The sequence below is a fragment of the Camelus bactrianus genome, chromosome 5 (genome assembly GCF_048773025.1).
Source record: "Camelus bactrianus isolate YW-2024 breed Bactrian camel chromosome 5, ASM4877302v1, whole genome shotgun sequence".
In the NCBI taxonomy this organism is placed as follows: Eukaryota; Metazoa; Chordata; class Mammalia; order Artiodactyla; family Camelidae; genus Camelus; species Camelus bactrianus.
Window position 1 is genome coordinate 52,528,725 of NC_133543.1, and position 16,963 is coordinate 52,545,687.

The 16,963-nt window shown below is 36.0% G+C and overlaps 1 protein-coding gene across 2 annotated transcripts in view; it reads left to right on the forward strand.

The window, feature by feature from the left end:
- Nucleotides 1–16,963, forward strand: part of GORASP2 (golgi reassembly stacking protein 2) — a 28,533-nt gene that overhangs the window by 6,171 nt on the left and 5,399 nt on the right. The window contains exons 2-7 of one of the 2 annotated variants that reach the window (XM_074363878.1): nt 7,268–7,348; nt 8,543–8,746; nt 9,210–9,296; nt 10,054–10,184; nt 12,938–13,070; nt 14,762–14,885. In XM_074363878.1, the coding sequence (XP_074219979.1) occupies nt 7,268–7,348; nt 8,543–8,746; nt 9,210–9,296; nt 10,054–10,184; nt 12,938–13,070; nt 14,762–14,885 (760 nt within the window). The remainder of the gene's footprint in view (nt 1–7,267; nt 7,349–8,542; nt 8,747–9,209; nt 9,297–10,053; nt 10,185–12,937; nt 13,071–14,761; nt 14,886–16,963) is intronic. The other variant, XM_074363879.1, reaches the window with a different exon arrangement.

A 16,963-nucleotide genomic window follows, 5' to 3' on the forward strand; every position in this document is an offset into this window, starting at 1 on the left:
AGAATGTTAACATTAAATTGAGAGCTAGAGGAGATGATGGTGCAAAAAAGTCATTCAAAGGGACTTATCTGCCTTGTATGTGTGAAGAAGGAGTTAGTGCTGCAGTAGTAAAGAGGAGACAGTTATACTTCCACTGAACCGATTTTATGGAAACATCTCCATGGTTAGAAAACTTAAGGGAGATAATTCACATGCGAGCCAGGAACTTGGGTATCTTTGTATATATCACCTTATAAAATACCTAATCTGGTAATATCCTGTGTTCGGAAAGTAGCCTGTGGTTTCCTTTCTTTGTTACTTTAGAGTATCAGTTGCTTAGCTGGAGGTACGTAAGTAAGTGGCCCAGATCAGTTGGGAGAATGCCTTACTCCCACCCCACCCCAACTCTTCTTTCCTTCTACTCTTCTGTCCCTCTCTACCCCAAGCCAGAATTTAAAAGAGAGATGGGTTCAGGCGAAATGACCTAAGCCTAGTATAAAATACTTTATACTTTTAGTCCTAGAAGAATAGATGGATGCTTCACTGGAAAACAACCAGTATAGAACAGTTAGGTCTGTACACAGAGAAGTCTGTCACAGAGACCATGTATTATACGAAATGTGCAGAATACTCAAATCTGTAGAGATAGAAAGTAAGGTTAGTGGTTACCAGAGGCTGGGGTTCGGGGGAATGGGGAGCAGCTGCTAATGGGTACAGGGTTTCTGGGGTGACCCTTATTAAGTTGTGAAGTTTTGTTGTCTATTCTGATATTTTTGTATTTTGACATTTGTCTAGTCTGTCATGATGCACTAAATCGATCTCAGAACCCACTCAAACTCCCTGTAGTAAGTGAATGACTCCACCTTAGGGATTATTTATGTAGAGTTGGTGATTCACAGTCCAGCTGCCAGTCCTTGGTGCTAATATCTTTCTATGTAACGGGGATGGCTGCCCCTTCACTGTGCACTTTCTATTGTAAACTCACATTTTACTTCTTGAGGAGTGTAAAATGTCTAGCAAATTTCATCTTGTTATAGCTGTTTTTTCTAGAGTGCTTATGAAAGAAGTATTTCTTCTCATGTTGTAAAGATGAATGAGCATTGGGGCAAGTTACTTTGCAGTCTTTACATTGACTGCTCACGGTGCTTTTAGACTTAATTGTTGGTTCAGACTGTGTTCTTTACAGTTGAGGTGTTAGGTATGTTCTTAGATTGTAGTAATTTGATTGCTACTTTTTGGATAGAGAGGCATATCTTAAAATTTTTTATATTAAAAATGCACATAAGTGTACCTCTTGATGTATTTTCACAAGCAGCACTCTAATGTAATCTCTTTCTGGTCACGTGCCAGCTTTCCCCTAACTCCCCAGAGTGAATACACTATCTTGATTTCTAACAGCAGAGATTAGCTTGGCTTTTTCTTACACTTTATGTAAATGAAATCATATGATATGTATTCATTTGTGTCTGGCTTCTTTTGCTCAAATATTGCTTGTGAGATGTAGCCATGTTGTTGTGTATTGTAGAGCTTTCATTTCGTTAACATATTTTATGCCATAGAATATGCCAGAATTTATTTATCTTTTCTGCTGTTGATGTTCATTTGTATGATTTTTAGTTTGGAGCTAATACAGATAGTGCTGCTGTGAATGTTATATTGTGTATGTCTTTTGGAGAACATATCCTGTTTCTGTTGGGGATACTAAAGAGTGAAATATTTAACAGAGGTGTGCATATTTTAACATTAATACATATTGCCAAATAGTTTACTGATTTCCATTCCCACCAGCAGCAGTTCAGATTTCTCATTGTTCCCTATCCTCATATCACTTAGTATTTTCCATCTTTTTGATTTTGGCCATCCTGATAGGTATGTAGTAATATCACACTGTGGTTTTAATTTGCATTTCCTGATGACTGTTGAACACATTTTTATATTTACTGGCCACTTCAACATCCTCTTTTGTTTAGTGTCTGCTAAAATCTTTTCTATTTCTTTGTTGTCTATCTTCTTTTTAAAGCAGCTTTATTGAAATATCATTTACATACCATTAAATTCAATGTTTTAAAGTATACAGTTCAGTGGGTTTTTTTGTATACTCACCGAGTTGTGCAACCATCACCAATATCTAATTCCAGAACCTTTTTATCACTCCAGAAACAAACTCTGTACCCTTTAACAGCTGCTCCCCATTCCCTACCCACCAGCTACTGGTAACTACTAATCTACTTTCTATGGATTTGCCTATTCTGGATATTTCATATAAATGGAGTTATACAATATATGGTCTTTGTGACTGGCTTCTTTCACTTAGCATAATATTTTCATGGTCTATTCATGTTGTAGCATGTATCAGTACTTAATTCTTTTTTTACTGGCAAATAATATTCCATTCTGTGAGTGTACTACATTTTGTTTATTTATTCATCAATTGAGGGATTTTAGGTTGTTTCCACTTCCCGGCTATTATGAATAAAGCAGTATGAAATTTGTTTACAGATTTTTACATGGATATATTTTCATTTCTCTTGGTTATATACCTAGGAGTGGAATTGCAAGGTCATACGATAACTTTGTGTTTAGCATTTCGAGGATTTGCCAAATGGTTTTCCACAGTGGCTGCACCATTTTACATTCCCATCATCAGTGTATGAGGGATCTAGTTTCTCCATATCCTTTCCGATCCTTGTTACTCTTTTTTGTTTTAGCAGTTTTTGTAAATGTGAAGTAGAATCTTATTGTGGTTTCACTCAGTCTTTCTTAATGATTGCAGTAATTCTGAATTAGTTCTGAATACTGTTCCTTTGTTGAATATATGTTCTATCTTCTCACTTGTGTCTTCTGATGAGCAGAAGTTGTTCATAGTTTTAGTATAGTTTATCAAATTTTTTTAGTTTATGGTTAGTGCTTTTGTGTTCAGTTTAAGAATTCTTTTCATACTTAAAGATATTCTATGTTTTTCTCTAAAAGCTTTATTGTTTTACCTTTGATCTTTAGATCTGCCATACATATGGGATTGATTTTTGAGAGACTTTTTAAAAAACTTTATTTTATTGAGTTATAGTCAGTTTACAATGTTGTGTCAATTTCCAGTGTAGAGCACAAATTTTCAGTTATACATGAACATACATATATTCATCGTTGCATTCTTTTTCACTGTCAGCTACCACAAGGTCTTGTATATATTTCCCTGTGCTATACAGTATAGTCTTGTTTATCTATTCTATATATACCTGTCAGTATCAACAAATTTCAAACTCCCAGTCTGTCCCTTCCCACCCTCCTCCCCCCTGGCAACCACAAGTTTGTATCCTATGTCTATGAGTCTGTTTCTGTTTTGTATTTATATTCATTTTTTTCTTTTTCTTTTCTTTTCTTTTTTTAGATTCCACCTATGAGTGATCTCATATGGTATTTCTCTTTCTCTTTCTGGCTTACTTCACTTAGAATGACGTTCTCCAGGGACATCCATGTTGCTGCAAATGGCGTTATGTTGTCATTTTTATGGCTGAATAGTATTCCATTGTATATATATACCACAACTTCTTTATCCAGTCATCTGTTGATGGACATTTAGGCTGTTTCCATGTCTTGGCTATTGTAAATAGTGCTGCTATGAGCATTGGGGTGCAGGTGTCTTTTTGAATTAGGGTCCCTTCTGGATATATGCCCAGGAGTGGGATTACTGGGTCATATGGTAAATCTATTCCTAGTCTTTTGAGAAATCTCCATACTGTTTTCCACAGTGGCTGCACCAAACTGCATTCCTGCCAGCAGTGTAGGAGACATTTTAAAAAATAACTTATCTCCTTTTCCTAGCTGACTAACATTCCATATCTTTTTTCTTTTTCTTAAGGGATGAGAGATAATTAATACAAGGTTATAAAGATAATGTAGTATCTAGAAATTAATTGGTTACAAAGATTTCCCCTCAGGTGGTGATTGCGGAGTTAGGAAGATGAGCTTAAGATTTGTAGGACTCCTGTCATATGTCAGAGACTTAGCTAGTCATTTCATAAATTTAAACTCATTCAGTCTCTTTACAGTATTCTTGTAAAGTAGATGGCAGTATCTTTTCCTTACAGATGAGAAAACTGAGGCCCAGCAAGATAAACTTTCCCAAGCTCAAAAAGCTAGTAAGTAGGCATACCATGACTCAAAACCAAGTCAGTCTGACTCTAAAATTCTATTATCTATTCACTGTACATTTTTTCAAAATCATGTAAAATCTTAATTATTAAACTTCCAAATTTAATCTGTTCATCTTAAACTGCTATATTTGGTCGAATAGTAAATGTTAAATAGCCTATGGAGCCAGGTATATATTCTTTTTTTTTCTTCTTCCTTTTTAAAAAAAATTAAGATGGTTTGAAAGAAGCAGACAAGGAATCAACAATCAAGAGATCTCATAGGGAAGGAAAGTATTGAGCAGTAATCTGATGCTTGAGAGATTAGGTGCCTAAGAGATTCTTATCAGTGGATAATATTGCCAGAGAAACTTACCTGTGTGGATGGTTTAATTTGTAGTGTTGTAGATCTTACTTTCCACGTTAAGAAATGTAGGAAATTTCCTTAAAATGTGTTAGTCAGTGACCATTTTCTAGGGCTCCCTCTGCTGGCTTCTTAGTAGTAATTAAGATAACTGGTTCAGAATTGTGCTGGTACTAATGATGTAAATAAATTTAGGAAAGAAATTAATTTCAAGGTCCGTTAAAAACAGAGAGGAGATTGATGTTTGTAGAAAATTAAAATGGGAAAATAGAGTTAGAGAAAGAATTATTTAAGTTTATTTATTTATTTTAGAACACAAATTTAGCTGCTGAATCTTTTTTGAGTTATGGGGAAGAATAATTCTAATGGTATTGGAGATTTTCCATTTCAAACAAATAGTGGTAAAACTCGATACTTGGATGGTAGCATGATGAGAAGCAGTGTGTGGGATCAACTTTCTTGGGTGCTGATGACATTACAAAAGTATTGTCTTTAGCCGTTTTTATCTAAAAGATAAACTGTTGGCAGCCTTCGTGGAGAAATCTGAAATAATCATTGGACTAGTTGGTTTCTACAGAAAATGGTCATTTGGAAAGATTCAGATTCAGAGAGTTAGATAATTAGATGTGGACCCTATTAAATGAGAAACTCCCCTCAGAGGGGGCTCCTAAGATCTGTGCTAATTATCCTCTTTTCACACCTGAGACATTTCACATCTAATTGATAGGCACCTACTGGAGAGGCATTTCACATCTAGGGGATCATGACTTCTTCCCAGCTAGCTGCGACTTGACCTCTCTCTTCTTGTAATAGCTCCAAGCAGCCACTATTTTCCTTTCAGAGTTGCTATTTGAGGAGAAATCTATCTGCCATTTTGGGTTCTAGACATTTTGCTTGATAATATATAGAATATAAAATATCCCTTATTTAAGGAAACTGAGTATAAAGAAACAGGTATGTACTGATTATTTTTATTAGAGCTAACACTTTAAAATCATAAGTCCCTTTGCTGTTTAACTTGTTTAACTTACAAAAATGATTTAGTCCCACATTTGTAGGAAATTGTACACAAAGCAATTTCAAACAGTTTCAGTAAGTTAAACATTGAACCATCTTTATAACGGGCAACTAACTATTCCTTACTGTGACAAATGAAGAAAATCTAGTTTCACTTCTTCAGAGGCAATGATAATATATTTTGGCTTTAAATGAATAAAAGGTAACATTATTCCAAAAGTAATGAGTGTGTCATTAATCCAAGATTGTCATTAATCCAAGATTAAGTGTCATTAATCCAAGAAGTCTAGTATTGGGAACAGTTTGGGTTCCATTTTGAAAGCATTAAAATGATTTGTTACCTTGTGAATAGCTACAAATGTATATATGAATGATGTGGCTCTGTTATTTGCATAGCCTCAGAATTGACTATTAGAACTGTTTAGATTATTATAGAAAATCAGCCTATAAATATCAATGTAATCTTTGTTTTCATAGGATAGTTTTGACAGTACTTAATAACATGAAGCAGAATAAAAATTCTTTAAAACATTATGAAAATATTTTAGAGGAAATGCAAAATGGTTTGTATTAACTTTTTGCTCTTTTGTCACATTACTACTGTTACTAGCTACTGTATTTGTATTACTGCAGATTTACAAAGTTTAATAGTTTATTTTAATCCATTTCAATTGTGAAATGGTAAACATTTGTGTCGTTGAGAAGCTAAGTAATCTTAATCTTCCATGTAAAGTCCTCTGTAAGTCTAGCTCCAACCCTTTTTTCCAGCCTGCTTACTGGACTAATAGTTACAAGATATACTTTTGAGTTTCACCTCTGCCACTAGCCAACTATGAGACCATAGGCAAGTCACAGGATGACTTCTTCACCTATAAAATAAAAGAACTGCACAAAATCCATGCTTTTAACACTTTATTTGGGTCATGGAGAAACCTTTTGAGAACTTGATGAAAGCCATGGACACCCTGAAAACTGCTGGTTGAAGTAAAATGTTGCATATTAATTTATTTCAATCCTATACCACCTGTTGTCTTAACTACACTATATTGTGATTCTCATTTTTCAGACTCCTTCTGGGTTTTTACTCATATTATCTCTTCAACTTTCAGATGTCCTTCCTCATCCTCTTATCCATCTTCACCGTTGAAAGAAAGTTCTACCCCCCTTTTAAAGCACAATTCAAATGTCTTTTTTTTTTTTTCCTGTGAAGTTGCTTCAATCAGATTTAATCTTCCCCTTAGAACTTTGTGCGTTTGTATAACCTTTAAGCTTTTTGGTCTTGTATTACAGTTATTAGAGGTCTGTGTGTCCTCTGTCTCGCCTTCTTATTACCTGTTCCTCGACAGATTATAAATGTTTTGACATCAGTGGCTACGTTCCTATGTTAGTTTTGTAACTAAATGGTGCCTTGCTAGTAGTAGTCGTGGAATAAATAGAACATAAGTTAATTTGAATTTGATGCTTAATTATAATGATTAACTGTCTGCCGTGACATGTGCTAAATTCTGGGAAGATTGTCCCCCTACCCCCCAACAAGTAGAAAGTGGTGTGAAATGGAACTGTAGAGGAAAAACCTCATATCTGAGGATGAGTTTAGAGAATGAGTAGAATTTAGGGAGCTGCAAGGGCATTACCTGGGAGTTGAAGAGAAATGAGAGAACTAGTGAGTACCTGTATTTCCTTATCAATGAAATTAATCTATTTTTACTGAAAAGTGATAGGTGTCACAGTTTGTAAGTAAGCTTTGCATTTTTCATTTTTGACATTTTTGTTTTTACAGGTACAAGAAAATTCCCCAGGACATAGAGCTGGACTGGAGCCATTCTTTGATTTTATTGTTTCTATTAATGGTTCAAGATTAGTAAGTTCAGCTTTTTGTATTTTTGCCTATGGTATTTTGCAATCTTTTGAAAATGGAAATTTTCAGATTACCTGGGATGGATGTTCATTCATCAGCCAATTTGTAAATGTAACCAACTGTGCGTTAGTAAACATATGAGAATGTCAAATACGGAATAGTATACTTCACGCTCGAGCAGTTATCTTAGGGGAAGAATATCACTGGAGACTTCTACTTTATATGTTAAATTCTCAAGTTTTTTCTGTTTGTTTTTTAATGGAAGTACTGGGGATTGAACCCAGGACTTCCTGCAAGCTAAGCATGTGCTCTACCACTAAGCTTTTACCCTCTCCCCTACTTTAAATGTTAAATATTTACTTTTTTTAATCAGGAAGACATGATTTTGTTGCTTTTTCAAAGAAGTCTGACATTTTTAGGTTATTGAGAAATAGATTAGTTAAGACTCATCCTCAAATAACTTGTCAGTTTTCTTGTTGCTCAGTTCCCTTCCCTGATACATAAAACTGTTATAAAAATGGACAGAGATGTGTTCCAACAGTGCAGAATTAAAACCACTTTTTATAAGTTGCTCTCAGTTTACATGTAGTGAATGTCTATAGGAAGGAAATTGTATAATTTCAACAAAGGAAATTCTTAATGAAAATGGCTAGTTGGTTAGTTTATTTTTTCACAATGGTCTTAAGTTTTTGTTCATTACTTACCAACATCTATGTAATGGCCTTTATTCATTTATGTAATGAAAATTTAACATACTGCTTCCATTTTCTTTTCCTGCTAGTTCATAATAAAGTGTACATACAGGAGTAGAGTCCAAAATTAAACTTCAATCCTACCAAATGTTTTAGATTTTAAAGTTAAAGTCATACCAATTCTGTAAGTAATATGACTTCTTCTGGGTGTTTTAGTTTTTTAATCACTGAAACCCTAGATCATTTCAAATAATGTTGAGTTGCAAATTCCATAATCCATAGTCAGCTATTAGAAAAAAGTCACATGTTGTTGCTAGCATAATAGTTGCTCTGAATTTCTTGACATTCTTTTACTTTGGGGAATATTTGAATGTTAATGAAACCTCTGCCTGTTGAATGTTTATGCTAATTATTAATATTACTCCAGTAGGGCTATAGGATGCTTAAACTAAGATTGTTAACATTAGCTTTTTATTTACTAAGAAAAATTTCTGTGTATTTACAGAATAAAGACAATGACACTCTTAAGGATCTACTGAAAGCAAACGTTGAAAAGCCTGTAAAAATGCTTATCTACAGTAGTAAAACACTGGAGCTGCGAGAGACCTCAGTCACACCAAGTAACATGTGGGGTGGCCAGGGCTTGTTGGGAGTGAGCATTCGTTTCTGCAGCTTTGATGGAGCAAATGAAAACGTTTGGCATGTGTTGGTAGGTATCAACTGTGAACTGTTACTTGCAGTTTAAGAAGCAGTGTACAAGGGCGTTTTAGCAGTGGTTGTCTCCAATTGGGTGAGATTATTAGGCTACCTTTAGTTTCTGAAAATCAGAATTCATTGCTTTTAAAATATAAATTAATAAAAAAGAATAACAACTTGAGGAAGAGAAGCAAATATGATGCCTAAGAACTTTTTTAAATGATTTATCCATTAGAAGAAGAAATGTTAAAGCAAATAGCTATAGAAATATTTCAAATATTTATTAAATATTATGTGATTTTTTTTTTTATGCTTGGGAGATTTGAATATATATATTCTATAGTTTCTGACATCTGACATCTCTAACAAGACATATAGGGGTATTAAAATCACTATAATTAAGGACTGTGAACTCTACAATTTGGTAGATTATTTTATATACATTAATTGGGGGGGCTGTTTTTGTGTCATCCTAGGAAGTGGAATCAAATTCTCCTGCAGCACTGGCAGGTCTTAGACCTCACAGTGATTATATCATTGGAGCAGATACGGTTATGAATGAGGTAATTAGTGTGTGTATTTATAATGAAAATTATTTAATATTTTCTTATTAATGTTTAAGTTCAGAAGTATATTTGGGTACACTTTACATTTAAAGTTGAAATTTTGGTCTTGCTGATCAAGACAGCTTATGCCTCATGGTGTAAAAAAGCTAACATCTGGGAGATGTCTTACTAGGTATAGCTGTGAGGAAAGACATGCTGTGTGGCAGTTGCAGAGATTTTGTGTATGGTATGTGGAAATCTCTTCTGTACCTCCAGACTAAATCAGATCCTCATTTTGATTATTGATTTCATTTTCTCTTCACCTTTCTAAGGTAATAAAATTGGCTCAGCTATATTAGTTGGATCCTTTTCCTTGTCTGTTAGCTAGTGGAGGTATATATTGCTAAATCAAAAATGAGAGAAAAAATAAGGTGCTCAGGTAACCAGATTTTAATAATGGAGAGTAAAAGCAGGATATGTAGAATTTGGGTATAGAAGAGTTTTACTAAAATTGCTAACTAGGTCTTCCAGAACTGGACATAAGTCCCTGCACGTAGTAGATAGGTAATATATTGAATTAAACCTTGTTTGGAGTATTGGTTTTAAGAAATGATTTTTATGTCTAGGGACAGGGCCCAGAATCTAGGGGGTTTTTTTGTTGTTGTTGTTTGGTTGTTTTTTAAGTTTTCCAGGTGATCCTGATATTAGCCAGGTTTGCAACCTACATTCTAAAATTCTGTAACAAAAAAATTTTCCTCCTATGATGCTTTTGCAGTCTGAAGATCTGTTCAGCCTTATTGAAACACATGAAGCAAAACCATTGAAACTTTATGTGTATAATACAGACACTGATAACTGTCGAGAAGTGATTATTACACCAAATTCTGCATGGGGTGGAGAAGGCAGGTAAGATCATTTTTTAGACTGAGTTACGACTGCTTAAATTTACCAGTCAGATATGTTGTAAGCATTGTTTGTTTTTATTTTGAAACAAGTTATTGGTTTGTGTTAAGACTTATCTTGTATATTCAAGACCTTGTAGTAGCTCACAGTGAAAAGAATATGAAAATGAATATGTATATTCGTGTGTGACTGAAAAATTGTGCTGTACACCAGAAATTGACACAACATTGTAAACTGACTGTAACTCAATTTAAAGAATAAAGAAGCTTCTCTTGAAAATGACACAATGTTGTAAACTGACTATATACTTCAGTTAAAAAAAAAGACTTGAGGAAAGAGCTGACCTAGAATATTAAATTCAATATATTTTTTTAAAGCACATATTTAGTGAGCATGGAATATATACTCTAGTCTTTTTTTTTTTTTAATTGATCCCTGTTTAGGTCTTTTGACAGTTTAAATTGTATAAATTTTAAATTATTTTGAAAGTTCTAACAGCCTTTTTTGAGGAATTGTTGAGCATAAGCCATAATTATAGGAAAGCCTAGGGTTTGGAAACTTCTTCAAATGTTTTGTGAAAGTTCCAACATTTGCTGGGAAAAGAGCCTCTGTTTGCTCACAATATCTTTACCCATACTGCCTGAGATTCCACAGCTGAATGTATGTTGCCATCAGAATGCTAACATGTTGCAATTTGAGAAAATGAGATAGAGCATCAGGCAGATCTGGGGGCCATACTTGATCAAGTCGTCATTGTCCGCTGTCCAGATTTGTAAACACACAGAAGTATGATCTTCTCAAGGTCCTCAAAGTTGATTCATTTCAGAGGTACTGCCTCATATAAACTAAATTTGCAAAGAAACTTCTGCATTCATTAGAACAGCAAATTTTCAGTGTACAGTAGAAAAATACCCCCTCTCCAGTTGGAAGAATACTTAGATCCGATCACTACCACAGGCGTGCTTGGAGAGCATGAAATCAAAGCCTAAGGAAAAGATTCTGCAGGTGGTGAGGTCCAGCCACAGAGAACATTACTAGTTCTTTAATTTTAAACTGTGCTGACTAAATACTGCTACCTTCGTGTTCTTGGAGCCCTTCTTTTTAGACTTTAGCAGTTACGTCTTTTCTGTGGAAGACGTTTTTCCTTTTGACACGGTTTAGTACCATTGGTCAGCCATTGCTTTAGACAGGCCCATAGAGACCATTTTCCTGAGTCTGTCCACATTTGGTATTTTTGTGCCTCTTGTTTTCATTCCTTCCTCAGAGGCTGACCACACTGCATTCATTACAGCACATTTTTCTTGGTTTCATTCTTTGGCTATCTTTGTTTGCAGAGGGTTTCTCTGTTGCCTCAAGTGCCTAATCTACCACCACTTAGTTATTTTGATTAATAAGCACCTTGTTTTGAAATAAGGCTACCTCTGAAAGGCTTTCATTGATCAGTATAAATTATTTAATCTTAATTTCTTCCTCTAAATCTATCTGAGGTCCAGTTCAGCAGGAATTGCAGTTTGATGGTAGAAGGGAAGAAAAGTGAGAGGAGAAGGAGTGAGTAATTTTGTAATATGAAACATTGATATTAAATCAGATTTGGATAAGGAAGAGCTGAAGTTAGCCGTTGCCTGCTCTCCCAGCTTTTGGTGGTAGTAGTACCCATGGAAATAACAGATGCCTTGGCAGGGGAGAAGCACAGAGATACCTGTGCATGTCCTACTCAGAAAGTGCAAGTAGTTTGGAAAATAAAAGCAGTCATAATGGAGGCATAAGTTGAAACCTGATTGTGAAAAGGTTTAAATACTGTGGTCAAGAATTTGGACATACTTTGGGCAATGGGACTGTGATACTATATCAGTGAGGATTCTTTGGTTCCAAACAGTAGAAACCAGCTGCAACAGACATGACTTCATTGCTGTAGAGTCACTCATATAATCAAAGAAACAGCTAAAACATCAGATTTCGAAAGGACAGGACTCAGAACACCTTTAGGGATTAGAGAGGAAGAACTAATTGGCAGTTTCATCAGTGTTCTACTAAAAGGATGAAGCCATTTGGTTTTTTTTTTTCTGTCACTCCCAAAATCTGAAGCCCTGGGTAAGAGAGGTAGATTGTCCTGGCTCTGGTCATGAGCCACTTCTTGGTTTGGGCAAGACAGGCCCCCTGATTGACAGTCCCACCAACACTGCATACAATAGCAGGGAAGTAATTCTCTGAAGGAAAAAGAAATGTGGGGAGGCCAGCAGGTTCTGGAAAGAAGCATTGTGATCATTCGTATCTTATTAGAAATATGTTTCTGATGGCATTGGGAGGATGAATTAGAAGGAATCTGGATTAACTTGGATTGATTTGTGTCAGGTTCTGAAATAGAACTGTGGGATGTGTAAATGATAACATGCAAAAGTGCTTGGGGCTCTTCAGTGGAAAGGCTGTATGTCGTTCATTCAGCAAATAATATATTAAGTGTCTGCCGTGTGCCAGGAACTGTTAAGGCAGTAAACAAAACAAGGACCTTAACATTTTATTGGGGGAGACAGAAAATAAACAAATAAATATGCAGTGTGTTAGGTGGTGATAAATACTTGAAGAAAAATAAAGGAGAGTAAGGTTAGTCTCCATGGTGGATGGAAGGGTCATCAAAGGAGACCTCTGATAAGATGACATTGTTTCAGAGAATGGAGATTTGTTTTTCTATTTCAAAACCTCAACAAATGCAAGCTGTGATTGATATGAATAACTACAAGAAAAAAATATTTTCATAGCCTAGGATGTGGCATTGGATATGGTTATCTGCATCGAATACCTACACGCCCTTTTGAAGAAGGAAAGAAAATTTCCCTTCCAGGACAAATGAGTGGTACACCTATTACTCCTCTTAAAGATGGGTTTACGGAGGTAAGATGACTTTACTACCCAATTATGTCATAAAGTTTCTGCCCAAACAAGTCAAGTGTTGTGTATGGTGGTAGCATTAATTGAGATAGGCAGATGAACAGTTAAATATTGACATGTTGGATTTGAAGTTCCTGTAGGCTATCCGGATGGATATCCTATGGTATTGGATTTCAGGAAAGAGGGCAAGGCTAGAGATACAGATTTGGGAAATCAACAAAGAGAGGGTAATTTAATCCAATGAGCATTGATAAAAATTGTCGAGGGATTGGGCTTGGGTGTGTCAGAGGACTGAGGCCAGAATCTTGAACATTCCTAATATTTAAATGGATGGGCAGAGAAAGGGGATTCGGCAAAGGAAGCTCAGGAGAAGCCCAAAGGAAGAACAAAGCTTCAAGAAGAGGGCCATAGGCAGCTGTGTGAGGTACTACAGAGAAGTCAGGTGAGAGAAGGAGTGAAAAAACATGCCCTAGGCTAGAGCAGTTTAAGTCTTGACAGGGTGCAGTTATCAACTTACAGGAGACAGAGGGTGAATGGTGGGTGATAAGGTGATGATAGCTGGTGCTTACTATTTCAGGCACCTTGACTGGAAAAGCAGAGAGCTAGCTGTGTGGGGACTATTACAGAATCAGGGTGAGGCTTTTTAAGGAATGAGCGGTGTTTGCACAGGCCTATAGGCTTTTAAAATGTTTCCTATGCAGGCCTTACAAGTCAGTTAACTCTTGTTTGCATGACTAAATAAAAAGCAAACATTCAAAAAAGAATGCTCCAGTTGTAAAGAAAGGGCTGCTGCCACTGTCATTTTGTGGTGCGTGGTTTGACCATCCCCAGTTCTAGAGGAAATGTAGGGGTGCTGTGGAGCAGTGTCACCTCTCCTCACTCCCCACCCTACCTTAAGCTCATGACCACAGAACCAGTGTTAGGTATTCAGACTCTTGCTACCATATCTGCTGCCCCTAATCAGTGCTCTCTGCCCCAGATGAGGCCCTGTGGGCAGTCTGAGTGGACCAGAGTGGGAAATGGCAAGGAGAAGGGCCAGAATACAAGTTGTATTGGAATGTGTCAGAGGGCACTGGAGCTGGCAGACAGTGGAGGATTCAGAGGTAAAATCTGTCGAGCCCATATAGACTCATTCTCACCCCCACCGCACCCCATCTCCCAAAAGATAAGAGATGCAGCTGCCACAGTCGTTGTGGATGAGAAAAGAGAAGACGGACTCATGAGGTTAGACATCTTAAGAAACATCTAAGGAATCTATCATAGTATTAAGACTTCAAATGACTTCTTCCATGAGCAATGAAAGTGAAAAACAAATAACTGGCTGAGAATTCAGAGAAGGGGAAAGCAGTTGAGTAAAATCATTTTGGGGTGACTGGGAAGGAGGAGAGAGTAGAACCTCCACCTAGTGTTGAAGTAGCACAGTGAACGCAGTGAGAGTAGACCAGTGTGTGTAATGGGCTAGATGCCGTGTGTCAGGAGACTGGAAGTGGCAGGATGGGGAGGAATTCACAGTGCACAGTCCTTGGCATGTATCAAAATCAGGAAGTGTCTGAAAGCCAGGAAGGAATGCCGGGTGAAAACCTTTGACAGTTAGTGCATGATCAAAAAGGTATCTCTAGGACCAGTGAGAGCCAATATTTCTATTTTCAAGTAAACTTGAGTAATTTTATTTTTTCTTTGTCTTTTTTTGGAAGGTCCAGCTGTCCTCAGTTAATCCCCCATCTTTTTCAACACCAGGAACTGCAGAAATTGAACAGGGTCTGTCTGGACTTTCTATTAGTGCAACTCCACCAGCTGTCAGTAATGTTCTCAGTACAGGTGTGCAGAAGAATGTATTCTGTTTTCAGTCTACTTTGTTTTACATGATATTCTTCTCTGTCCCAAGTCAGAATTTAAAAAATTAATGCCAGAGTACTTTGAAAACTGTGAACATGCTCTGCAATGACAGGCCCTGTCTGAAAGCTGGTACTAAATCACCTCATTTAAACCTCTCCTCAGCAAATTTTAGACCTTGGGCTTCTCTTGTTATAGAGTCAGGATTCTACCTTTAAATTCTGTTTAATTGCTCTGTTTAATTTACTTAGGAAATGTTTGCATATTCCCTGGGTAGTGACAAAAAGTGAGCAGGGGATACAAAAGCGGGAAGGTTACCATTCCTTTCCTAGGGGCTCAGTCTTGCTCAGGGGACATGTCTCTATCTCTCTTTTTCTGCTTTCCTTGTTCTACCTAATACAGTCCTTTTTTGTTTTAGTTTTTTTCAACAGCTTAATTGAGATGTAATTCACATAGCATACAATTCACCCACTTAAAGTATACGGCTTAGTGGTGTTTTTAGTGTACTTGGAGAGTTTTGCAACCATCACCTTAATCAATTTAGAACATTTCATTACCCCAAAAGAAACCCTGTACCCAGTCACTCCTTATTTTTCTCTAACCCCCCCAGGCCTAGACAATTACTAATCTACTTTCTCTTTCTAATCTGGACATTTCATATCATATGTGTAGTCTGTGACCTTCTTCTATGGCTTCTTTCATTTAGAATGTTTTCCAGGTTCATTCACGTCATGTATATATTAATACTTCATCCTTTTTAATGGCTAAATAATGTTCCATTGCATGGATATGCCACGTTTTGTTTATCCATTCATCAGTTGAGGGACATTTTGGTTGTTTCTACTTTTTGGCTATTATGAATAACGCTGCTGTGAACATTTTTGTACAGATTTTTACGTGGACATATGTTTTCATTTTTCTTGATTATATACCCAGAATTGGAATTGCTTGCTCACCTGATATAGTTCTTGGTATGTTGGTAGAGTTCATTTTTGTCTTTCCTAATTTTTTTTATTTTCTTTATTCATAACACCAGAGTATATTATAAATTCATTGTTGAGTAAGTAGATGAAATACTGACATGTTTTAGTTTTATTTTGTTAATAACCTTTTCTTCTTGAGCTCTTTTTAATATTTGTGTTCCAAATTTGCTCATTTTTCACTTTGTTCTGGAATGGACTTAAAGCAGTCCATCAAGATGCAGTTAAGGTTAATAGTATGATCCTTGGAGTTTGTCTCCTAGTTTCAAATCCCAGATCTTTTCAGAGTCTTTGTTTTATTTCCCAAAGACATTTTTCTAGATGAAATTTTAATTTTAATTTATTTTACAATTAAAAATTGGAAACATACTCAAAAGTAGATCAACATTAATAAATACAGATATTCGTTTGTGTAACAAGGAGTGTAACAAACCTGTACCACGTAGCCTCACCATTTATCAGTGTAGTGACATACTTCCCCACCCCCTACTCACTACTGGGTTTTTTCCCAGCTTTATTGAGGTATAATTTGTGTACCATAAAATTAACTCACTGCAGGTATAGAGCTCATTTTTTTTTGGAAATTTATGGAGTTGTGCAGTCATCATCACAATCCAGTTTTAGAATATTTCCTAGATGAAATTGAATATTAATGTCATCAGTATCAAGTCATAGTTACAGTTGGAAGAAGTTTTAAAGTTTATTTCATCCAAGCAGTGTTTCAGTCCTTTTTACAATATTTAGATTTTTTTTTTCTTACATCCCATCAGTAAGAAATGGTCCTTTAGTTTATTCCTGATTACCCTTAGTTAAAGGTGGGTTGGGTACTTCCCAAGGCAGCAACTCAATCTCTGAATAACTCTCACCAGGTTTTAGAGTGAGTGTTCAAATGCCATATGAGAGCCCTTCTGGTTTTAGGAGATAACTGACATTATCTCTTTTCAAGTTCCAGTTTCTTATTAGAGATGTTTCAAATCTCCCCTCGTTACATTACAGTTATACTTCTATACTTCTATTGTTACAAGCGCAAGCACTGAGATTCCTGGTCTTATATTGTAGAGAAGTGGCTTCTTGGAATATTAA